General features: G+C 41.5%; 1 protein-coding gene across 1 annotated transcript in view; it reads right to left on the bottom strand.

The window, feature by feature from the left end:
* Positions 1 to 26,540, bottom strand: part of LRP1B (LDL receptor related protein 1B) — a 2,110,020-nt gene that overhangs the window by 581,309 nt on the left and 1,502,171 nt on the right. The window contains exon 35 of the mRNA XM_077447755.1: positions 25,550 to 25,681. Coding sequence (XP_077303881.1) covers positions 25,550 to 25,681 — 132 coding nt within the window. The remainder of the gene's footprint in view (positions 1 to 25,549; positions 25,682 to 26,540) is intronic.

Raw genomic sequence — 26,540 nt, 5'->3', positions numbered from 1 at the left:
GCCCGCGGGCCAATTGCGGTCCACGTGTGGCCCACGTTCCAGTTTAATACGGCTCCCTGGGCCACAAAAGATATATAACATATTTATCGGCACTGCCTCGGGGGGGGACAGGGAGGGGCGGGATGAGCACTGCTAGATTACATACAGTTGAATCTCCTGTTTTCTTGGCGGCGTCTATAATAGGAAGTCCCATCCCCTGTGCTGCCATTGGAGGACTGTTCTGTCTATCATAGGAGACGGGACTTTGTATTAAAGAGGCCGCCAAGTAAACAGGAGATTCTCCTGTATGAAATCTGTCGGCGCTCCGCCTGCCACCTTTCCTGTCCCCTCCGAGGCTGCAGATGGGCATCGATCAGGTTGCACTGATGGCAATGGTAAGGCTGCTTTCATGGCACATGTGAGACTGCATTGATTCCAATGGTAAGGCTGCATTCATGGCAATGGTAAGGCTGCATTGATTGCCACGGTAAGGCTGCATTGAACGCAATGGTAAGGCTGCATTTATGGCAATGGTGAGGCTGCAGATGGGCACTGATCAGGTTGCATTGATGCGCACTGACCCTTATTTTGCGTCATAGTTCTTTATTTAAAATTATATTTTTTTCCTGCAACTTTCCTCTTAAAGTGAAGGTGCGTGTGATATGCCGCTAAATACGGTATATCCAAATAACACACACAAGCTCATCTCTTCACCACACATAGCCACAAAGGCAAGAAAATTCTTGTTGGGCAGTGTATAAGTGTTTGGACAAAACATTTAGACCAAATTTCAATGGTTCAAAGAATGTCATGCAAAATGGTCAGCCCTCACGCATATTCGCTTCATCAAATCTAATCCTCTTTGAAAAAAGTTTGGACATCCCTGCTCTAAAGCTTATTAACCTCCCTGGCGGTATGATTCAGTCTGGTTTTAGGTGCTGAAAGCGGTAAAATTATTTTGCATGGAAATTTGGCGTTTTATATTGTAGTCCTTTAATTCTTAGGAATAACTCTCTTAAATCTGTCTAGCAGACATCCCAGGTATGATAAGTTTATAATATAATAAATAATAATAAAAATTATTCAATAATCTAATCAAATCCTAAAACACTGAAAAGGGGACACTTTTTGGTTGCTATGGACAATCTCCAAATTTCAGGCAGAAAAAAACAGTATTTATAATATAAAAGTGCATGTAGGGCACTGCACAGACCACTAGGGACAAAGGGGGTGTCTATTTTTTAATACAGTACTGTAATCTGTTAGATTACAGTGCTGTGTGTGTTTTGCGTCTTTTTACTTTTTTGAATTTGCCGCCGTTCTCCGCTCCCGTGCGCCGTAACGTCGCAGGGAACGGAGCTCGGCGGCATTCGACACTGTGAATCGAGCGGAGGACAGCTCGATCACACAGCGCGGAGGACATCACTGGATCCAGGGGACAAGGTAAGCAACTCTCCCTGTGTCCTCCCCTGCATCCAGCGATGCGATCCCGAGTCTGGCTCGGGGTTACCGCTCCTGTTAGTAAAATCCCAAGCCGAGCCAGACTCGGGATTACCGCTAGGGGAGTTAATTGAGCAGAAGTTCTGCTGACTTTCATCCTCCAATCATGTGCAAGCAAAAATGCTGTTTTTTTGTTTTTTTTTTCATTGCTTGGGTATTCTTTGCAAAATAAAGCTTTACCTCATTTACTAAGCTCATTTACTAAGCTCTGGCGCAATTGCACTTTGCAGTCTATTTTCCTTTAGCGAATCAACCCTAATGTATCTCTGCCATACATGTCTTTCAATTCCCCACAGCCCATTCTAATTCACTTCCATGTACTGTGATGTGATATATTTAAAAAATGATCCATGACATTTTTTAGTCCAATCTTGTGCATTAGCAACCCATTTAAAATGAAGTCATTGACTCGTTAATACAGCATACATTAACACAATACAAGAGGGAACCAGTCTGAATGGGCCCTAAAGGGTTACAGAGATCCCACATAAATAATAAATATTATTAAAGAAATATTTGTAAAAAAAAATTATGTAAAATAAAATACCTGACACTCTGTTCATAAAATATCTGTGCCAACTCGGAAAATTACATTATCTGCTACACTTGCTTTATTGTCCTTGACTATTTTAACTATTGCTACGCCAATAGTTAAAAACAATATATTTATATCTACTGTATGTCCGCAATTTGCAGCAAGGCCTATTCTGGTTACACATTTTGCTGTGCTATAGGGAAATACGCTGAGTTTACTCTTTTAACTAAAGACAGATTGTCTGTTAGTGCTTAGCAAATGCACAAGCTTATACTGGCATATGGCATACTTGCAATGTCATTTAGTCACATAAGGTATTAAAGATCATAACAGAAAACTGATCTAAGTAAGCTGAAATATTCTGATTCAGGTTTGTATTTATAACATCCCTAAGCAAGTCATTTCCACTTTTTGTATACTGGGAATATGAACTGGTTTATTGCATGTTGTCATTCTTTATTTTTAGTCCACTAAATTAAATGTTGCAGATGAATAATATAAAGTCTCCTATATAGCCAGAAAATGGAGCTTTAACCACTTAATAACCGGCCTATAGCTGATTAACGGCTATAGGTCGGTTTGCTATCTCTGAGAGGCCGTTAATTAACGGCCTCCCGGAGAATCGTTCGTGCGCGCCCCCCTGGGGCGCGCACGCCGGAACATCCGTGCTCGCCGAGTTCACGGGACCCGGCGCAACACGGATCGCGGTAAAGGACCAATGGCAGCGGTCCTTTACCACGTGATCGCTCCGTCCAATGACGGAGCGATCACAAATGTAAACAATTCGGCTTGCCGGGTCAAGCTAAGGTCATCAGTCTCCTCTCCTCACACCGATGCAGCGTGAGAGGAGAGGAGAACATCCCAGTGAAAATAAAAGATAACCGTGAGTGCCCAGCAGTGCCCAGCAGTGCCCAAATAGTGCCACAACAGTGCCAGAACAGTGCCAGACCAGTGACAGACCAGTGCCATCTATCACCTGTGCCACATCTGTGCCACCTGTGCGACCTGTGCCACCTCTGTGCCACCTCTGTGCCACCTCTGTGCCACCTCTGTGCCACCTCTGTGCCAGCAGAGCCACCCCAGTGCCACCCCAGTGCATACCAGTGCATACCAGTGCCACTACAGTGCATACCAGTGCCATACCAGTGCCACACCAGTGCCACACCAGTGCCACCTGTGCCCATCAGTGCCACCTGTGCCCATCAGTGCCACCTGTGCCCATCAGTGCCATCTGTGCCCATCAGTGCTCATCTGCGCCACTGCAGTGCCACATCAGTGCCGTCTGTGCCCACCAGTGCCGCCTGTGCCCACCAGTGCCGCCTGTGCCCACCAGTGCCGCCTGTGCCCACCAGTGCCATCTGTGTGCTAATCAGTGCCACCAGAGCCACACCAGTGCCACCAAAGTCACTATAGTGCCCATCAGTGCCACCTGTGCCCATCAGTGCCACCTGCGCCCATCAGTGCCACCTGCGCCCATCAGTGCCACCTGTGCCACTGCAGTGCCCCATCAGTGCCGCCTGTGTCCATCAGTGCCGCCTGTGTCCATCAGTGCCGCCTGTGTCCATCAGTGCCGCCTGTGTCCATCAGTGCCCACCTGTGCCCATCAGTGCCCACCTGTGCCCATCAGTGCCCACCTGTGCCGCCTGTGCCCATCAGTGCCCACCTGTGCCGCCTGTGCCACGACAGTGCTCTGCAGTGCAGCCTCACCAGCCACAAGAATGGCAAAAAAATATTTTAGTAGTGAGGAAGCCTACAAGCTTCTAAGTATGACCAGCGAGAGCAGCGGGGAGCTCTCTGAGTCTCAGTCTGATACGGATTCGGCCTATGAACCCGTTACAAGCAGCGGGTCTGATACAGAATCAGAAGAGGAATGTGTGCCAGTGAAAAGAAGGCGTTCTGGTGTGGAGCCGCAGCCTACTACCATGGACGGCAGAGCAGAGCCGTCCACCTCGAGAGCAGAGCCGTCCACCTCGAGAGCAGTGCCGTCAACCTCAAGAGCAGTGCCGTCAACCTCAAGAGCAGTGCCGCCCACCCCGAGAGCAGTGCCGCCCACCCCGAGAGCAGTGCCGCCCACCCCGAGAGCAGTGCCGCCCACCCCGAGAGCAGTGCCGCCCACCCCGAGAGCAGTGCCGCCCACCCCGAGAGCAGTGCCGTCCACCTTGAATAGGGGCCATGCCAGCCTTCCCTATGCCCTTCAACACCCCCTGTGGCTGCCCTCTAATTCCGGAGAAGCAAATATCCCCCCCTTCACCGCCCAGCCAGGTGTCCAGGTGAACACCGATGATTTTTCAATGCTAGATTTTTTTCATTTGGCTTTCACCGAAGACTTACTATCATCCATTGTGGCCCAGTGCAACCTCTACGCACAGCAGCACATAGTAAGCAACCCTGGCTCTAGTTATGCCCGTCCCTTTCAGTGGAGAGAACTAACCGTAGAGGAATTCAAAATTTTCTTAGGCCTAACTTTTTCAATGGGACTTTCAAAAAAAAACCAATTGTACTCCTATTGGTCTACCAAACCTGTCCACCACATTCCACTCTTCTCATTCCTTATGCCAAGATCACGATACCTAATGATTTTGTGGTTCCTCCACTACAATGACAACACCCAGTGCCTTCCCCGAAATGACCCAGCTTTTGACAAATTATTTAAAATTCGGCCACTCCTAAATTATTTCTCTGAAAAATTTCCCCAATTATATACCCCCGATCAGAACATTTCCGTGGATGAGTCCCTTGTAAAATTCTCAGGCAGGCTTGGCATCAAACAGTTTATCCCCAGCAAAAGGGCCCGATATGGGGTTAAAATGTACAAACTTTGCGAACGAGCCACGGGGTACATCTACTCCTTCCTGGTGTACGAAGGAAAGGACTCCCAACTGCACCCCCCTGAATGCCCAGACTACATTGGAGCCAGCGGAAGAGTGGTCTGGCAGCTTGTCTATCCACTCCTTGGAAAGGGATACCATCTTTATGTGGATAATTTTTATACGAGCTTGCCCCTCTTCCGCAATCTTCACCGAAGAGACACCCCAGCATGTGGTACAGTGAGGGCCAATAGAAAGGGCTTCCCGCAAAAACTAGTCAATGAAAGGCTACAACGAGGGGAGACAGCATCTTTGCGGAACCAGGAGCTATTGGCTGTCAAGTGGAGGGACAAACGAAACGTCCACATGCTGACGACAATACATAATGACACCTACATAGAAGTCTCCAGAAGAAACGGCCCAATCCAGAAACCAGCCTGCATCTATGATTACAATTTGTTTATGGGAGGAGTGGACTTTAACGATCAGATGATTGAACCCTACCTTCCCACAAGAAAATCCCGCCACTGGTATAAAAAAGTGTCCATTTATCTTTTCAGTTTGGCCATGTATAATACTTATGTCCTTTACCAAAAATCTACAGTGAACCCCGTATCCTATCTGTACTACCAAGAAGAAGTTATTTCCGCCCTTTTGTACCCTGAAGGCCCACCAGAAACTATTCGCTCTGATTGTGTGAGCAGACTCCACGAGCGCCACTTTCCTGACAAAATCCCCCTCCCCGAAACAGGCCACAGGCGTCAGAAGAAATGCCGGGTGTGCTCCAGAGGAGGAATTAGAAGAGACACCACGTTTTATTGTCCCGATTGTCCTTCCCAACCAGGCCTCTGTATAGGTGAATGCTTCCGCCGTTACCATACTTCTCTACATTATTAGGGAAGTATGGTAAACGTAATTCTCATTTCCTGTCATTTTCCTCCACACCCTTTATGCCACTGCACTGAACTGTACATACCTCTGCCTTCTCCGGAACTGACCCTTGCCTGTTATACGACCAAGCTCCTGCCTAACGCTAAACGTACCTCTGCCTTCTCCGGAACCGACCCTGGCCTGTTATACAACCAAGCTTCTGCCTAACGCTAAAATACTTCTGCCTTCTCCGGAACTGACCCTGGCCTGTTATACGACCATGCTTCTGCCTAACGCTAAACTGTACCTACCTCTGCCTGCTCTGGAACTGACCATGGACTGTTTGACCACGTTTTTTGCCTGCCTCTTGGATTGATCTTTTACCCTGCTAGGCTAGTGGGAACAAAGGGGTCTCACATATGTGAGGGGCTCCAGAATTGTTTTCTGGGTGAAGAAAACTAATTTTTTAGTTTTCTCATTCCCGGATTAGGGTCTGGAGACTCGGAGGCTTCAAAGAGATTTGGGCGGGAGAAGCCTCTACCCCTGTCCCCATTATTTCATAGCCTGCTACTCGGACCATGTCCCTGCTTACTCCCAGGATGGACAATATTCCTGCCTGCTACCTGGACAATTCCATTTACTGTCGCTGACCATGTCCCTGCCTGCTGCCTGGATCAGGGCTCTCCTGCGGACAATTGGACTACTAAAACCACAGGTAATTTTTTTTGTTTACCCCTTACTCAGAAGAATGTATTTTAGGGTGTAATTATTGGTATGTACGTGCTATGTTAGAAATATGAAGGGCCTTCAAAAATGTGATAGATTGTAAGGAAATTGGCTGCACAATTTATGCTCCTAGAACGCCTGAAGTTGCTACGTCAATGTTGGGCCTTTGTATGTGGCCAGGCTGTGTAAAAGTCTCACACATGTGGTATCGCCATACTCAGGAGGAGTAACAGAATATATTTTGGGGTGTCATTTTTGCTATGTACATACTATGTGTTAGAAATATCTTATAAATGGACAAATTTTTGTAAAAAAAAATGCATTTTCATTTTTGTCCACATTTTCCAAAAACTTTGGGAAAAAAATGAACCGTTCTAAAGACTCATTATGCCTCCTAGATTATACGTCGGGGTGTTAGCTTTCCAAAATGGGGTCACTTTGTGGGCGTTTCCATTGTCCTGGTGCTCCAGGGCCTTCATAAGTGTAATAGGTAGTTGAGATATTAGATGTGTAATTTATGCTCCTAGAACGCCTGAAGTTGCTACTTCAATGTTGGACTTGTGTATGTGGCCAGGCTGTGTAAAAGTCTAACACATGTGGTATCGCCATACTCAGGAGGAGTAGCAGAATATATTTTGGGGTGTCATTTTTGCTATGTACATGCTATGTGTTGGAAATATCTTATAAATGGACAACTTTTAGTAAAAAAAAATGCATTTTCATTTTTTTCCACAATTTCCAAAAACTTTGGGAAAAAAATGAACCGTTCCAAAGACTCATTATGCCTCATAGATTATACGTCGGGGTGTTAGCTTTCCAAAATGGGGTCACTTTGTGGGCGTTTCCATTGTCCTGGTGCTCCAGGGCCTTCATAAGTGTAATAGGTGGTTGAGGTATTAGATGTGTAATTTATGCTCCTAGAACGCCTGAAGTTGCTACTTCAATGTTGGACTTGTGTATGTGGCCAGGCTGTGTAAAAGTCTAACACATGTGGTATCGCCATACTCAGGAGGAGTAGCAGAATATATTTTGGGGTGTCATTTTTGCTATGTACATGCTATGTGTTGGAAATATCTTATAAATGGACAACTTTTAGTAAAAAAAAATGCATTTTCATTTTTTTCCACAATTTCCAAAAACTTTGGGAAAAAAATGAACCATTCCAAAGACTCATTATGCCTCATAGATTATACGTCGGGGTGTTAGCTTTCCAAAATGGGGTCACTTTGTGGGCGTTTCCATTGTCCTGGTGCTCCAGGGCCTTCATAAGTGTAATAGGTGGTTGAGGTATTAGATGTGTAATTTATGCTCCTAGAACGCCTGAAGTTGCTACTTCAATGTTGGACTTGTGTATGTGGCCAGGCTGTGTAAAAGTCTAACACATGTGGTATCGCCATACTCAGGAGGAGTAGCAGAATATATTTTGGGGTGTCATTTTTGCTATGTACATGCTATGTGTTGGAAATATCTTATAAATGGACAACTTTTAGTAAAAAAAAATGCATTTTCATTTTTTTCCACAATTTCCAAAAACTTTGGGAAAAAAATGAACCGTTCCAAAGACTCATTATGCCTCATAGATTATACGTCGGGGTGTTAGCTTTCCAAAATGGGGTCACTTTGTGGGCGTTTCCATTGTCCTGGTGCTCCAGGGCCTTCATAAGTGTAATAGGTGGTTGAGGTATTAGATGTGTAATTTATGCTCCTAGAACGCCTGAAGTTGCTACTTCAATGTTGGACTTGTGTATGTGGCCAGGCTGTGTAAAAGTCAAACACATGTGGTATCACCGTACTCAGGAGGAGCAGCAGAATGTATTTTGGGGTTTCATTTGTGGAATGTATATGCCGTGTGAGAGAAATAGCCTGGTAAAATGACAATTTGGTGTGAAAAAAAATTAAAATAAAAAAAATCTTTATTTTGCAAAGAATTGTGGGAAAAAATTACAACTTCAAAAAACTAACCGTGCCACGTACTAAATACCTTGGAATGTCTACTTTCCAAAAAGGGGTCATTTGGGGGGTTTTTGTACATTACTGGCTTGTTAGGGTCTCCAGAAATGAGATAGACTGTCAGTACATCAGCTGTGATCAAATTGATACATTTTCAGTGATTGGCACCATAGCTTGTAGACCCTATAACTTTCACGCAGAATAAATAATATCCACTAATTTGGGTTATTTTTACTAAAGACATTTAGCAGTATACATTTTTGGCCAAATTTATGAAGAAAAATTACTTATTTGCAAAAAATTTTAATAGAAATGAAGAAAAATGCTTTTTTTTACAAAATTTTCGGTATTTTTTCATTAATAGCACAAAAAATAAAAAACGCAGAGGTGATCAAATACCACCAAAAGAAAGCTCTATTTGTGGGAAAAAAAGGACGAAAATTTCAGATGGGTACAGTGTTGCATGACCGAGTAATTGTCATTCAAATTGTGAGAGCACTGAAAGCTGAAAATTGGTCTGGTTATTAAGGGTGTTTAAGTGCCCAGTGGTCAAGTGGTTAAAGTGGTTGTAAACTCTGAAAAAAAAAAGTGCAAGACAAAAGCATAATGAGCTAGTATGCATCTCGATGGTCCCGAGATGCATACTAGCGGGCTCCAGCGATGTGATTGGCCAAGCCGTGATGATGTCACGCCTTTATGCGAGTTAGGAAACTTATGTCAGGAAAGACAGGTCCACAGTACACTTAGAGGTTCTTGGCGTACATGCATGCACACTAGCGCATAGGCGCATTGGCGTACGTGCGTACGCTAGGCAGGCTATTTAAACTGAGCTCCTGCATAGACTCATTGCTGTTTGATCTGCAGCTTCTGTGTGTTCTGGCCTGTTACATGTGCAGACCTCTGAACCTCTGATCTTGATCTGGCTTGTTCTCACTAACGCAGTCTGCTTGATACCCCAATCCCGGCTTGTTTTGGACTCCTCTTCTGCCTGCTGCTCTGTCTATCTGCCTGAACATTACCGGTCCGACTTACCTGACCCTGTACCTGCTCATCCAGCCTGTCATGACTCTGCTCTGCAATCCGCATCTGGATCCTGCTCTAGCTGCAGTCCTGTTCTGCCTAACCACCACCTGCCTGCCTGCTGCACATCCATCCATGGACAACCTGCCATACAGACTACAGGACTGACCTCAGGCACTCCTACGCCACTGTGTTTTTGTGGCTGCTGTACCGGCTGCTGTATCAGCAACTCACAAGTGGGTGAGGTATGAGAAGCCCTCCTCTACTCGTAAGGCTCACAAACCAGGTAACGTGACACCTTAGATTGTAAGCTCCTTGAGGGCAGGGACTGTGAATGTACAATATATACGACTTATTATAGGATTACCTGTTTACAACCACTTTAAGATCCTCTTCAAGTTTTTTCTTCAGTTTTCTATGCTCCTTTGTTGTATAAAAAAAACTGTTGTTTACAGGTCTAAATAGCTCAAGTTGAAAGAAGCAAACACAAGCTAAATTAGTAATTCCCTTTATAAATTCTATTAGAGCAACAGGAAGGCATGTGGATTTGTAAGTATAATGCCGCAGACACACGACCAGTTTTTCCGTCAGAATAAACTCTGACGGTTTTTCCGACGGAGTTCCTCTGAAACGGACTTGACTACACACGATCACACCAAAGTCCAGTGGCGTACAACACATATGACGGGACTAGAATAAAGAAGTTCAATAGCCAATAGCTGCCCTTGCATCATTTTTGGTCCATCGGAACAGCATACAGACAAACAGTTTTCCTGATAGGAATTTATCCCATCGCAAAGGTTTAAAACATGTTCTATTTCTAGATCCGTCAGAATTTTCGAAAAAAAAAAAGTCAGCTGAAGCCCACACACAATCGGAATATCCAATGAAATGATTCCGTCTGACTTTTTCTGACGGAAAGTCCAACCGTGTGTACACAGCATAACTTGCCGGTTGATGGGCTACATGGAAACATTGCTACTTTGCACTCAACTGGTTAAGTGATTGTATTTCTTTAAAATAAATAAAAAACACTTTAAAACCATTATAGTTTCCCTTCATGTATTAATGAAATTAACAGACCTCAGTTTAAATGCCATGACATATGCCCTACATTCTGGAATACCAGAACAACTTGGAGACAGTGCAGTGGCTAAGCGGTAAGCACTTACGCCTAGCAGCTGTAGGGTTATCGAATTCCAACCATGGCGCTACCTTCCTGGAGTTTGCATGTTCTCCGTGTGCCTGCATGGGTTTCCTCTGGGTAACCATGTGAGTTAGGGGCCTTAAGCCCCATACACACTATCAGTTTTTCTGCTGAGTTTTTCCTTCAGATTTACCAAAACCATATAATATGAGGTCAAACCTTAGGAATTTCAATTTGTATGCAATCAGGCAGGCCCTTGAACTACATGGTTTTGGTAAATCTGAAGGAAAAAGTCAGCAGAAAATCTGATAGTGTGTATGGGGCTTTAGATTGTAAGCTCCTTGAGGGCAGGGACTGTGAATGTACAATTTATATGAAAAATGCTGCGTAAATTGACAGTACTATATAAGTGCCTGGAATAGATAAAATAATAAATTACTTGACTTAAAAACAAAATCTGTCTGTTGCTGTTTTCAGTATACTTATTTGTTCTCAGCACAAGAACAAATGTCATATTTTTTCACAGAAAATCCAGATATAAAACAAAAAACGAAATATTAAAAGCACTTTAAAGAGGCACTTGTACCTTTCCAGATTCACAGCAACAGATCATTTTATGATCAATAAAATGCAGCAATGTTGAGGAACTGCAGCAGAATGTAATTATTTTTGGGACTGGAAATGCGTGTCGACAATCAAGGCTATAAAAATTAATCAGAGTTCTCAGCCCGGATGCAAAACATAAATCTAAATATGGTAATATAGTAACCTCCACATATGCGCTAGAAGGAAAATAAAAAATCCAATGGATTTGAGTCTATTGTTTACTGACAATTTTTGTTCTACAAAAGCAATGAGAGCTCAAGTTTTAAAAGTACTTGCAACCTTAGAGTTGAACCCTCCAACCCCCCCCCCATCACTGGCATGATAAAAAAAAAATCCTCCTTTTACTTACCTAAATCCACAATTACATGGTGTTTGGTCATGAGTCTTCTCTTTTGTTCCATGCGCAGGAGGTGGGGTTCTTCTTTGGGCGTTTATGCCACTACCTGCATGATGTTAACATTTTTGTTGCCTGCCCAGTGATGGGGTTCTCTCAGGGTCCAGCAGATGAACTGAATTGATTATGTCAGCTTCAGGACACTGGCAAGGACTGGGCAGCACAGGCGCATCTGCCAGGTGTTATTTCCATTCTCCTAGAAATGGTTCACATCAGTCCCTGCCATCAAGGAGCTTGCAATCTAAGGACCTTATCTCACATATACTAGGGTCAATTTAGACAGGAGCCAATTCACCTACCAGCATGTTTTGAAGGAAGGAAGCACACAAAAGCACTGGGAGACCATGCACACTCCGTGCAGATAAGTCTCTGGCCTGAGATTCAAACTGAGGACCCAAATGCTTCAAGGTAGGTGGAACTACTATGCCACTTATGCATGGTACTTTTGAGGATCAGTTTTGTGTGAGAGTTTTGATGTCTTCATGAAAAACAAATTAGAGTTTAAAGGACAATTGTACTTTTAGTACAGTTTTTCTTTAATGAATCCCCATCTCACCCCTCTAAGTGCAGCCTGCCTAGCTGCAAAATCTTTGCCATGAGAATGTCCCTGCGGCATCCTCTTTTACTGCGGCCTCCATCCATCCAATGGTTTGAATGGGGACACTGCTCTGTTTAGTCCCCTGCAAGCAAAGTGAAATACCTTTCACCTCTGGGTATAGGTGAGCATATAAAATATTACCCCTTTTCTATGGGGAAGCACTGGTGCCCTGCGATCGGGCCATTGCTGTAATAGGGAGCGAGGGTAGGAGGCAAATTAATGGAAAAGGAGAGTAATGCAAGGAGAATGGAAAGGGAAAGGGAAATGAGAGGAATGCAGGGAAAGGGAAAGAAGAGAAGTGTAGGGAAAGGGAAAGGAGAAGAATGCAGGAAAAGGAAAGGAGGAGAATGCAGGGAAAGGGAAAGGAGAGCAATGCAGGGAAAGGGAAATGAGGTGAATGCAGGGAAAGGGAAAGAAGAGGAATACAGGGAAAGGGAAAAAGAAAGGAGAGGAATGCAATAAGAAGGGAAAGAAAAGGAATTCGGGGAAAGGGGGAAATAAATGGGATGAATGCAGAGAAAGGGATGGGAGAGGAATGTAGGGAAAAGGAAAGGAGATGAATGCAGGGAAAGGGAAAGAAGAGCAATACAGGGAAAGGGAAAAAGAAAGGAGAGGAATAAAGAGAAAAGGAAAGGAGAGCAAAGCAGGGAAAAGGAAAGGGGATGAATGCAGGGAAAGGGAAAAAGAAAGAAGAGGGATGCAATAAGAAGGGAATTCAGGGAAAGGAGAATAATGCAGAGAAAGGGAAAGGAGAGAAATGTAGGGAAGGGAAAAGGAGAGGAATGCAGGAAAAGGAAAGGAGGGTAATGCAGTGAAAGGGGAAGGGAAAGGGGAGGAATGCAGGGAAAATGAAAGGGAAATGAGAGCAATTCAGTGAAAGGGAAAGAAGAGCAATGCAGGGACAAGGCAAGGAGATTAATGCAGGGAAAGGGAAAGAAGAGGAATACAGGGAAAGGGAAAAAGAAAGGAAAGGGGTTCAATAAGAAGGGAAATAAATGAAATTCAGGGAAAGGGGAAACGAAATGAGATGAATGCAGAGAAAGGGATGGGAGAGGAACTTAGGGAAAGGGAAAGGAGAGGAATGCAAGGAAAGGGAAAAAGAAAGGAGAAGAATGCAGAGAAAGGGAAAGGAGAGAAATGTAGGGAAAGGGAAAGGAGGGTAATGCAGGTAAATGGAAAGGAGGTGAATGCAGGGAAAGGGAAAGAAGAGGAATGCAGGGAAAGGGAAAAAGAAAAGGGAAAGGAGAGAAATGAAGGGGAAGGAGAGGAATGCATGGAACGGAGAAGAAAGTAGGGAAAAGGAAAGGAAAGAAATGCAGGGAAAGGAGAGCAATGCAGGCAAAGGGTAAGAGAAAGGAGAGGAATGCAGGGAAAGGGAAATAAAAGCAATGCAGGGAAAGGGAAAAGAAAGGAGACAAATGCAGACACCAGGGAAAGGAAAAAGAGGGGAATGCAGGGAAAAGAAGGGAAAGAAGAGCAATGCAGGGAAAAGGAAAGGAGAGGAATGCAGGGAAAAGAGAAGAAGAGGAATGAAGGGAAAGGGAAAGAGAAAGGGAAAGAAAAAAATGAAGAGGAGAGAAATTATTATTTTAGATACTGGTTGTGAACATCAAATCTTGGAAGGAAAAACACTTTGGAAATGAAGATGTGTCACCTTCTTTATCTCTTTTCTAAGGTTCAGATGCTGCATGAAGACTGTGTGACACCTTTGTGAACTATGATCACCGCCACAAGTGCATGTTATTCTGACACTTAGAAAGGCTACTGCATCATCATCAAGACTGAACGACCTGCATTTCTGCACCATAAAATGTTTTCTTCACGCTGTGTGATTTCATCTATCTTTATTTAGAAAAAAATACTATATTTCAACAGGTTCACAGACACAAACAGGGCAACCGAATTACTGTCACTCACTATGTACCTTTGGAGGACCCAGTGGGACTATTGTAATCACCCACACTATATGGCTCTCAAACAAAAACTCAGATAAGCATTACTTGTTTCTAAACTGAATACATAAACGCAAATTGATTTTGGGAAAAAAATTGGTACTATTCTTTCTGGGGAAAAAAATAAAAATGTGCTAAAAGGCTTCAAATCATAAATGGTCATGTGGAAGAATTAATAAGCAATAGAAGTTGCATGTGTGAGCATGCTATTTTTTCCTGGATGTTTGGTTTATATGAACAGCTTGTATTGTATACATATTAGACGTCATCCCAGCTTCAGAAACAAAGACAGAAATTGAATAGGTTAAATTTAGAAACTTAAACATCTGTCTCTTAGAAATTGTAGGTTTCTGTTAAGATAAGAAGAGTTCTAATGGCATATCACTGTCGAAACATCAACAATCTGGTAACACAAAAGCACTCTATTAACAAGACAACATTTGAGTGTATGGTGTGATAAACTTATGTTGGAGCTTATAAAAAAACTGTGTAGGGTGAGCAACATGTACAGCAGCATATATTCACCAACCAGCAATAATAAAGAAAGGCCTCGGTATGCTCAAAGCTGCAGTATTTATAGGGCTGAGAACTCTTTCCCAGCCCCATGTAATAGACATGTGCGATTAGTTTCATACGAATTGAAAATTTGTACAAATTTCCGTAAATTCGTAAATTTGGGAGGATCTGAAATACGAATTGCTATGCTTCCGAATTCTGTACGAAATACGAAATTTTTGTTTATGAATTTCGGATCCAAATTCCTAACGAATATTCGTAATTGTTATGAAAAGTTAACGAACCTATAAGTTAAAAACCTAGGAAGTCGGCACAGCACAGGGATGGTGGGAGCCCCTCATAATGATAAATTCATCATAATGAACATTCATAATTGTTACGAAAAGTTAATGAGTATGACATTTCGGACACAAATTACAAAATACAAATTAAATCTAATACGAAAAAGAATGAAACAAAGCAAATTTATTGACGGCGCACATGTCTAGTATTTATAGGGCTAAGGACTCTTTCCCAGCCCCATGTGCCTACTCTGGACCAATAACCAAGCATAAGTGCTGTCACATGACAGGAAAGAGGTGTGAGTCACATGTCTTTCATACCTCCATACCAGGAAGTACAAGGCATTTTTTCACTCAGAGTGGTGGGAAAGAAAAGTTGAGCGTGTGTTTTTTTAAGACACAAAACTTTCTGTGCTTATAGGTTGCTGAGATAGATCAATCATGCCTTGTGCAGTCCTCAACAACCCAACATTCTATCTGTGTCTAGTTCTTTCCTTGGAGTGTTTTTTTTTTTTTTTTACCTGCTTCAGAATTGCTCAATTATGGCATAAACAAGCAGAAAAAAAGAATGTGCAGATAAAGAAAGACATGGAGAATGCATGACGCCTCGCCAATCATGGCTGACTGGAGACAGGTTCCCATTGGCACTCAGTATAATGGTTTTAATGGAGACCTCTGAACTACAAAGTTTTGTTAAAAGGCAACTAAACTGTGCACTTTGCAAGTGCAGTTGCACTCATTTCCTTAGAAAATGTAAATATGGTAAAGCTTCATTTTGTTAAGGATATCCAATCAGGTATAAAGAAAACAAATAAAAAAAAATTAAAAATCAGCAGAGCATTACCACATTTACTAAGCTCTGTGGAAAAGGAGTGTATCTGCACTTGCACAGTCTATTTGCCTTTAGGAAATATACCTCAAAGGTCAAAGGGGGTTATTTACTAAAGGAAACTCTACGAAAGGCAAATCTACTTTGCACTGCAAGTGCACTTGGAAGTAAAGTCGTAGATCCAAGGGGGACATGCAAGGAAAATAAAAAACTGAATTTTAGCTTGCACTTGATTGGATGATAAAATCAGCAGAGCTCCCACTCATTTCAGAGATACCCCTTAGATTTAGAGCAACTGCACTTCCAAGTGCACTTGCAGTGCAAAGTAGATTTGCCTTTTGTAAATAACCCTCAAAGTGTTAACATGTTACTGCTATGGAACGGAGTTTATTTTTACATGGCCACAAACCAGCATTAAATCTGCAATGAACTCTGGAATCTGATTGGTGGCTATGTATAAAGCGCTTTATCTGTTGGTAAGAACATACGCAAACAACAGGCTCAAAAGTATTATCTACTGTGGAACCATTTTTTTCCCCAGTTTGTGTATTGAGGAACAGTTAAAACCTATCCGGTATTATCCTTCATATAAGACTACCATGGAACTTTTTTTTAATTTTTGTTTGCAGTTTTTGTATTAGATGTATGAGAAACAGTTAAAACCTGGTTTCTTTTCTATTTTTTTTTTGCTGTGTCCCATTGGAAAAATTACTCATTACTTCCTGTCACTCCCTTCCCTAATCACAAAAGGAACAGAGTTATGCTCTGTACACACGATCCGAATATCGTACGAAAACGGTCGTCCAGGAAGGATCGTGCGATTTTCGGATTGTGTGTACACTACTTTCCACAGCCGATCACGACCGTTCATCCGATATTATTTGATTGGACATGCACAGATATTTTTCTCGTACGATTCCAGATCATACAATTTTAGTTTAGTCAGTATAGTTGTAGTCCGAAAATACAATACAAATACATTACAAAACATGGCATCACTTACGAGTTTTTTTTCTATCGTACGAGAATTTTCGTGACTTTATTTAGCTATTCAATTTCTACTTGCGCTTATTAACCGAAAACGGTCGTACGATTGGTCGTACGATATTCGGATTGTGTGTACAGGGCATTACTCTCCAAAGTGGAAAAAAAGCCTTCTAAGGCTGGCCAAAGATGGAGCAAATTTCTTTCCTGCAGCCACAGGTTGGGGGAGAGCGGAGGAAGCCTTCCCCACCAGGAAAACACAATGATTATTGCTATGTCATCTGCAAACAATAATGGTATGTAAAACCCAGCAAACTGGTTGTATCCAGGTTGATCGATTAATCAACTTGGGTACATTCATCCTGCCTATACATAGTTCGAATCTCAGCCGGCCAAAATTCGAACTGTCTATGGCCAGCTTAAGATAGTTGTCACCAGAACAATTGTTCTCATCAGAAGATCTCCTCTCTATCTCTCTTAACCATTTCCCGACCGCTGCACACCAATATACGTCGGCACAATGGCAGCAGTGAGCAAATGAGCATACCTGTACGTGCCCTTTAATTGTCAAAAGTGTCCGATGTGTCCGCCACAATGTCGCAGTCATGATAAAAATCTTAGATCGCCGCCACTACTAATAAAATGAATAATAAAAATGCCATAAAACTATCCCCTACTTTGTAGATGCTATAACTTTTGCGCAAACCAATTAATATACGCTTATTGCGATTTTTTTTTTAACCAAAAGTATGTAGAAGACATATCGGCCTAAACTGAGAAAAAAAAATGTTTTTTTTAAATATATTTTTGGGGGGTATTTATTATAGCAAAAAATAAGTAAGTAAAGTAAATAAGGCTGCTTTCACACTGGGGCGGGAGCAGCGTCGGCGGTAAAGCACCGATATTTTTAGCGGCGCTTTACCGTCGTTTTAGCGGCGGTGTGCGGGCGGTAGCGGGGTGGTTTTAACCCCCGCTAGCGGCCGAAAAGGGGTTAAACCCGCCCGCAAAGCGCCGCTGCAGCGGCGCTTTGCCGGCGGTATTGCCGCGGTGTCCCATTGATTTCAATGGGTAGGAGCGGTTTAGGAGCGGTGAATACACCGCTCCTTCACCGCTGCAAAGATGCGGCTGGCAGGACTTTTTTCACCGTCCTGCCAGCGCATCGCTCCAGTGTGAAAGCCCTCCGGCTTTCACACTGGAGTTAAAGGGGCCGGTTTTTTTCAGGCGTTACACAGGCGCTATTTTTAGTGCTGTAACGCCTGAATACCGCCCCAGTGTGAAAGCAGCCTTAGTAAAATAAGTAAAAAAATATAGCTTTTTTTTCAAAATTGTCTCTCTTTTTATGTTTATAGCGCAAAAAATAAAAGCCGCAGAGGTGATCAAATACCACCAAAAGAAAGCACTATTTGTGGGGACATCAATTTTGTTTGGGTGCAATGTGGCATGATCGTGCAATTGTCAGTTAAATTGATGCAGTGCCGAATCGCAAAAAGTGCTCTGGTCGGGAAGGGGGTAAAATCTTCCGGGGCTAAGTGGCTAGTGGTTAATGTGACAACTCAAAATTTTGAATTCTCCTTCACTCTTAGTCAATGTGGCAATGTTTTTTTGTTTTTTTTAACTTTAGTTCTTTATTTTGATTTTCACATATACAAAACAACATATACCTCGTACTTTTTACATTATTGACAGAAAAAAAAATGCAGAAGGAGCGTTTAGGCTCCCTCTTCATAAACAATTATATTTATTTATAACAATCTTCCCCTTAATCACACCTATTCCACTAAACTAACATACCACCCTTCCATACTTCAATTACCTCCACCGCTCACCACTTCATTCATCACTCACTCAACAAGATACTTAGCCTTAACCCCTTACGGTTCATTAGATCTCTTCCTTTTAAATCTTTATTCCTCCACTTTACTTTTTCTCATTCCACATCTTCCAAATCCCATCAAATTTGTAAAGGTTACCCCGCTTGATAGATTGTGTCCTTTCCCTGATTACCACCATCTCCATATTCTCTTTATATTCCCTACTGGATGGAGGGGCAGAGGACTGCCACCTCTGGGCAATAAGTTTCCTGGCCTGGAAGGGGCATCTCAGAATTGCTAAATGGGTGTCTTTAGGTCTTCCCTCTCCCTCCATCCACCCCAGAACACAAAGAATGGTATCTACATCCACACGCACTTTAAACACCTGGACAATAATATCCACCACCTCCCTCCAATATCGAAATAGTTTTGGGCATCTCCAGAACATATGGATAAGATCCCCCCCCCCCTGTTCTGCCACATCTTGGACATGTATCATCTTGTCCCTGGCCAAACCTGAACAGTTTTTGAGGCGTATAATAAACTCTATATAATAAAAACAGATGTGACATCTTCTGGGGTGGGGAAAGTGACACCTATGGAGCAAATTCAAGAATCCTTTCCCATTGCAATTCCGTTATTTGACCTACATCTTTTTCCCATTTCTCCCTATAAGGTCTTTTTAGCAATCCTTCCCGTTTCCCTTTCTGTATATTTAGGTAGATTTTAGATATTAGACCCTTTCTCGACTTAGCCTTAATGATATTCTGCAACACTGGCATATTACTCCAGTCTAATGTCCTCCCTTTAAACTGCTCTGTCAGGGCATGTCTTACCTGCAAGTATCTAAAAAAAGATCTCTTGGGGAGAAGAAATTGATCTCTCAAATCTTCGAATGATCTCAACTTTCCATCCTGGTAAATCTGGGAAATAAACTTTAAACCCTGTCTGTCCCATTCTCTAATCAGACCCAATTTCTGCACCTCACCCAATCTGCTGTTTTCCCATAGAGGGGAGTACTCTGTAAATCCTCTACCCCAATATTTTCTTTGCCGCTTCCCATACTCTTGCCATCAAGTCAAGAGTAGGGAGTCCCCTCAGGAATGTCCCCACCTCCAATGCTTCCATCAAAGAATTATGTGTTAGGCTACCAGTGAGGATCTTCCTCTTTCAGGCTTCTCTCTCATTTTCACATCCCCTCATATGTTGGAGTTGAGCCGCCAAAAAATAGCTAGAACAATTTGGGAGGGATACCCCTCCCTCATTATTTGAAAGTTGCAGTGTACTAAGGCTAATGTGGGATGAACCCCCTTTCCAAATTCGTTCTCTAAATAAACTATCAATTTTATGAAACCAATTTTTTTTAATCCATACTGGGGAGTTGTGTAGAACATACAACAATTGTGGCAAGAATATCATTTTAATTAAATTACAACGGCCTGCCGCTGAGAGTGGAAGTTTTTTCCAAATTTTAATTTTACCTTTAAATAATTTTAACAATAGCGCTATATTATTCATAATAAATTGTTTAGGGTCTCTAGAGATGTTTATACCAAGGTATTTTATTTGATTCGCTATTTGTAGCCGATTTGCCTCTAAAGGCAAAGGGTTATCTAGTGGATCAATGGACATCAAAGTAGATTTCTCCCAGTTTATCCTCAATCCTGAAAGTTGCCCATAGGATTTAATTTTGCCCATGGCCTCCCTCAACAAATCTTGTGTATCTCTAAGTAGCAGAAGGAGATCATCCGCAAATAGTATTACAATGTGGCAATGTTTACTAGGACAAACATGGCACAGTGACACATGTAGCGATAAAAACTTGATAGGGTTTCTAACCTTTCAGTCTATCCAAAACTGTATGAACCGACTTGGCTCCAGATATGCTTTAAACTTGTAATCCCCAATATATATATATATATATATATATATATATATATATATATATATATATATATATATATATATATATATATATATATATATATATATATATATATATATAAAGTGTAAAAAATGAGAAGCCAATAGTTATATGGATAATGTACACTCAGTACTGAATTTTTTTATGATCTTTCATCATCTGCATAATCTGGAAGTTCATCTTAGGCCTTAATATTTTTGCTTTTAGTCATATTCATATAAAGGGCCTAGCGGGTCAAGCACCTGTCTTAGAAGCACTAGAGCTGCCCACCACTAGTGACTAACCCAATCTCTAATAGCAGTTCTCTATTATTTATACAATGCAAGTTATATATAGTAAAGTAATGATATGCTACTGCAACACATAAGTACCCATCTTAGTCAACTTTAAAAATCTTTCCTCGCATGAGAGAACAGAGATGAACTTATGAAATACCAGCTGAATAAATCATCCTGTGTATTTATATAAATGTTCTTGCCTCATGATAAAAATGTTCTAAAGGCACATCATTGCCATTGGAGACATTACTATTATTTGGCTATTTTTATACTCTAAGATATGAATTGACTGTTTTTATATCCTCTTGTGTAGTTGCGATGGATGATATGTATGAAGATTCAAGGAAAAATGTATCTGGTGGATAAGTTATGGTAGTTTAACTTCCCCATCATACCCTAAATCTTCCAGGTGTTTGTCTGCACATTGGCTGTGCATGTTTTGTTTCAACCAACCGTACTAGAAACATCCGTTTAGATTTGATCACCTTGTGCCAAATGAAACTTAATGTATATTTAAACCAAAACCTTTTTTTTCAGTTTTGACTAGAGTAGTGGAGTATTAGAATCCTCTGTATTATTTTTATCAATGTAACGTAAAACCCATCATGCTAAAATCCAGTTAAGGATGTTTACTGGAGTTCTTGTGCTAGTTGCTCTCATTTTCTGAGGTTGGTCAGTGTTGTTTCAGCCCTGGTGGCATCATGGGCATATTCTGACAGGGAGTGGTCCCAGGTAGACCAAGTTTGGCAATTAGGATTTGTGTAAAATATGATGTAGTTGCAGTTAGGGGTGGGCTTTATGTTCGAGTCGACATGTGGTCAAGGTGCTTAGGGGGGGCACTACCACAAAGCACCCCCCCAATGTTGAGGGTATGTGGCCTGGTATGTTTCAGAAGGGGGTGCACACTCTCACCCCCCTCTTTTCCTGTAGCCTGCCAGGTTGCGTGCTCGGATAAGGGTCTGGTATGGATTTTTTTATTTTATTTTGGCACAGGGTTCCCTTTAAATTTTGAGGGGGACCCCCACACCATTTTTTTTTTACATTTTGGCACGGGGTTCCCCTTAATATCCATACCAGACCTGAAGGGCCTGGTATGGAATTTAGGAGGACCCCCACACATTTTATTTTTTTATTTTTGTTCAGGGTTCCCATATGGGGAAATTCTATGGCATTTTTATTAATGAACTTTTATGTGTATTGTTGGACCGACAATTCATTATAGCCGAGAGTAGTTTTAAATTACTTTTTTTCCTTTAGACATGTCATTTTGCTGTCAGACTTTTCTAAACACAGGAAACATGCACCCCTTTACAGGCATACTATAGACACCCCCATGTACGAAATTTAAAGGAATATTACACTTTTATTGTTTCACTTTAAGCATTATTAAAATCACTGCTCCCGAAAAAACGTCAGTTTGTAAAACTTTTTTTTGCATAGATACATGTCCCCTGGGGCAGGACCCAGGTCCCCAAAATTAGCACTTTTGATTATTCATGCTCGTGTCTCATAGACTTTAACGGTGTTCACATTTTCGGACAAATGTTTTGCCTGTTATGGATGCGAACCGAACAGGGGGGTGTTCAGCTCATCCCTAGTTGCAGTCATGGGTTTTCTGTAGGTTACCTTAATAAAGAACCCCAGTAAACTTTCTTTAGATATATTTGGCCAGCTGGCTTTTACTTCATTGGGCTTTTATGGTGTCATCATTGTTCGAGCATCCTGCAGAATGCAGTATGTATTTTTGATACATAGGTTTTATTTAATGTTGTTTAACCCCCCTGGCGGTGTTCCCGAGTCTGGCTCGGGGTGGAATTTTTATACCAAAAGCGGTAACCCCAAACCAGACTCAGGACTGCATCGCTGGATCCAGGAGGACGCTTACTTACCTTCTCCCCTGGATCCAGCGATGTCCCCCTGCTGTACGAGCGGATCGTCCTCCGCTCGATTCATCACGGAGCCGATCTCCATTCCCTGCGAGCCTTGCGACGCACGGGGGATGGAGATTGACGCCAAATTCAAAAAGTGAAACACACAGTATACATACAGTATAATGGAATCTTACAGATTACATTGCTGTATGTAATTATTTCACATCCCCTTTGTCCCTAGTGGTCTATCCAGTGTCCTGCATGCAGTTTTATCTTATAAAAACTGTTCTTTATGCCTGGAAACTGGAGATTGTCCATAGCAACCAAAACTGTCCCTTTACATCAAAAGTGATTTTAGACCAGCTAGAAAACAGCAATAATAAATTAGAATCACTCACAGAATTGATGGATAGCGATTTTGGGGGAGATCCGTCATCAAATACTGATAAGTAATGACAGCGACAACTTTGCAACTCAGCAAATTTCAGTGTTTTTGATTTGATTACATTATTGAATAATTTTTATTATTGTTATATTATCATTTGGTACAATTATTTATAATTATTTATTATATTATAATTTATGATTTTATTTTTCAAACTTTATCATACCTGGGATGTCTGCTAGACTCTGGTTTGGACAGATTTAAGAGAGTTATTGCTAAGAATTACAGGATTACAATATAAAACGCCAAATTTTCATGCAAAATAATTGTACTGCTTTTAGCACCTAAAATCTGAAATAATCGTACCGCCAGGGAGGTTAATGTGTTTCTGTTGAGATTTACTTTCTTTGTTTGCTCTGGTGATAAGTGTAGCCTCTACTGAAGGTAACATGTATAAAAGGATGAAGACTTTCATTGTTTGACCTTAGTAACAGGCAACAAAAAGGAAAAATCTCACCCTGGAACTTTACCTTAGTAATAGAGGGGTCCTCTTAGCGACTGTGGCAGATGGTGGCACACAAATCACAGAACAATGAGGAGACATCACCAGCACTCCATTGAAAACATATACTCTCATTTATTAATGTCTTCTCAGTCAAATAAGATAACGTTTCGGGGCTGAGTAGGATCCCTCAAGGCCACCTCATGACATGGCCTTAAAATAGAACTATAGGAACAACTTTTTTTTTCATTTTAGATCAAGAAAGAGCAAGGAAGGGGTATAATCCCTGTCAGATTTTTTATTTTTTTTTAACCACCTGTGTCCCATTGGGGAGATTTCCCTTCACTTCCTGCCTCATAGCCAGACAGAAGGTGAGAGGAAATTAAGGTGATTTTGGAGACCCCTCGGTGTCCTCATTGGAAGATTTCCCCTCCATTACTTTTCTGAAGGACCACTTTTTTTTACATTCACGTTCAATGATAATGGTAAACAGGACAAATAGAGAGGATTGATCTCCCAGACGGCAATTAAAACTGACATGTTCTAATTCCTCTCTGTTTTGCCTTTATTTATACTTGTACTTTTACGAAAAAGTATACTTTATTAAGAAAAATGTTGGTTTATTTGATAGATGGGACAGTGCACTAATAAATGAGAGTATATGTTAGCTAGTGACATCCCATTGTTTTCCTGGATTGAAAGTAGGGGAAAATCTAAAATCTTGGACCATTAAAATCAGAAAGAGAGGAGAAATTTACCAAATGTGTTTGTGTGACAACTTCGAAGGGTATTTCCCTCACTTTGGACCAAGTAAAGAAGAGTTTGATTTAAAGTGGTTGTAAAGGCAGGTTTTTTTTATCTTATTGCATTCTATGCATTAAGATAAAAAAAAACTTCTGTGTGCAGCAGCCCCCTCAGCCCCCCTAATACTTACCTGAACCCCATCCCTATCCAGTGATCTGCATGAATGCCTCAACCTTCTGGGACTCTGCCTCCTGATTGGCTGAGACACAACAGCGGTGCAATGCACCCCCACTACTTTCAATCAAACTCAGTTAGCCAATCAGGAGAAAGAGGGGCCTGAATAGACACACAGAGCTGTGGCTCGGCTTGGGTGCCCCCATAGCAAGCTGCTTGTTGTGGGGGCACTCAACGGGAGGGAGGGGCCAAGAGAGCAGACAAGGGCCTGAGAAGAGAATCTGGACTGCCCTGTGCAAAACCAACTGCACAAAGTAGGTAAGTATAACATATTTGTTATTTTTAAAGAGAAACAAGACTTTAGTATTACTTTAAAGGCCTGCTTCTCTCTCAAAACTGCCACCTTCACACTTAGAAACAAGAGCAGAACAAGGCATTGTAAGTCAGTAATGGGAAAATGAATAAGGATGATAATAATGATGGGAGACCACGTGCATTACTGGTGATTAGTCATATGCCATCTGCCTGCCTTTTCTTAGCACAGCTTACACAGTTCTGGTCCTTTTTAAAGCTAGCCAGGTATTTATCATTTTTGGAAGAAGACCATAAATTGTCCCCTTGTGAGTATCTGAGTGTTTTTAAAATATTGCTGGACATTTTCTTTAAAGTAAACCTTTAAAAAGAATTCTCAAACCCAACAGCCATTCAGGTAAAACAATACTTATTATTGTTAGTAAATTCACATTGAATGGCATGCCACTGCATCCTCCACCACAATGTGACAATGATGAGGGGTGTGCCAATTAGCTACTCATAATAAATTGTGATTGTAGGTTATATCATTAGTTCTGCTATATCCATAAGTACTGGGGTTTTTTTTAAAGAAGGGGGTCAAATTTATAGCAGAATTATAAGTAAGTATAGATACTAAGAAGGAAAGGTTGGGGAAGGATTTGTTTTTTCTTACAGTTTTGAAAAGTTACATGCTTACCATAGAGCTAAAAGTTCACTCAATTTAGACCTTTAATTTTCAGCTTGATTCATTATAATCATTTCAAATACTGCATACAAAAATGAACAGGATAAGGAGGTAATGTACAGTATATTTACATATAAAGTTAGAGAAAAGATTTGTTAATGAAATGCAAAAATTGCTATTGATTTACCTGCGTGGAAGTCTATGCCTACAGCGAATGACGTTCCAGAAATGGGCATAAGGGCATCCATTCTATCACTGGGGTCCAGAGGGATTCCTCTTATTCCTTCATGGACAGAATACATCAGAAATGATTCTATACCTGCACAAAGAAAAAATAAATACAATAATATTTCAATCTGGGTGGGAATTAGAGGGTTAAATCACACACCAGCTACATCAGACACATTTATCTCTCAGAGGCTCCCGCACAGACCCTCCCATGCATAACTCTGAGTCCCCTCCCACGAATATATTATGAGGCTCTTTTTTTACAGCTCATAATATTCACAGCTGGACTCACCAGTTACCGTAAGGCAGCACTGGGAATCCTAATGTAGCTACAGTATAGACTAAGGAATGTGATGAGCCAGTTCATCATTTCAGATTGTCAGGAGCTAAAGCATACTGGTTTTGGATAGGGTTGACATTTTATTTACTCTTGATATCTCGCCACATCCTTAAAATGCAGTTGAGTACTGCACATGATAGGAAAAGGACCCCTCTATCAATAGCTTATCCTGCAAAAAGAAACTATGCAAAATTAACAATAAATAAATAAGTAAATACTGCATGCAGTATTTCAACTGTGTAAGTATGTAGCAAACTATAAGTAATAAACAAAATGTCAGCTCTACCCAAAACTAGTAGTTCCAGGCCACTTGAATCACACACTGGTTTATCAGTAACTTGCCACATCATACATTCAAAAATTCCAATAAAAAAAAAAGGAAAAACACGCATCAGCAATTAATGTGCAAAGCACAATGCAGTATATTATTACTGATGGGAAAGCAGAAACCGCCTTCTCAAGTACACTAATATGGCTAAAATCACCTGAACATTCCTAAATGGTAAATAAAGATCATTTTTAATCATTAAAAGTGAAATATATAGTCCATAAACATATACACTCCGTGAAAAAATTATGTGTAGCACTCTCCCCGACCTCTAGAGGCCTG

Source organism: Lithobates pipiens, unplaced genomic scaffold, assembly GCF_037356315.1.
Source record: "Lithobates pipiens isolate NorthernLeopardFrog02 unplaced genomic scaffold, aLitPip1_a1.2 Scaffold_22, whole genome shotgun sequence".
NCBI classification, from domain to species: Eukaryota; Metazoa; Chordata; class Amphibia; order Anura; family Ranidae; genus Lithobates; species Lithobates pipiens.
This window is presented reverse-complemented; position numbering and strand designations above follow the sequence as displayed.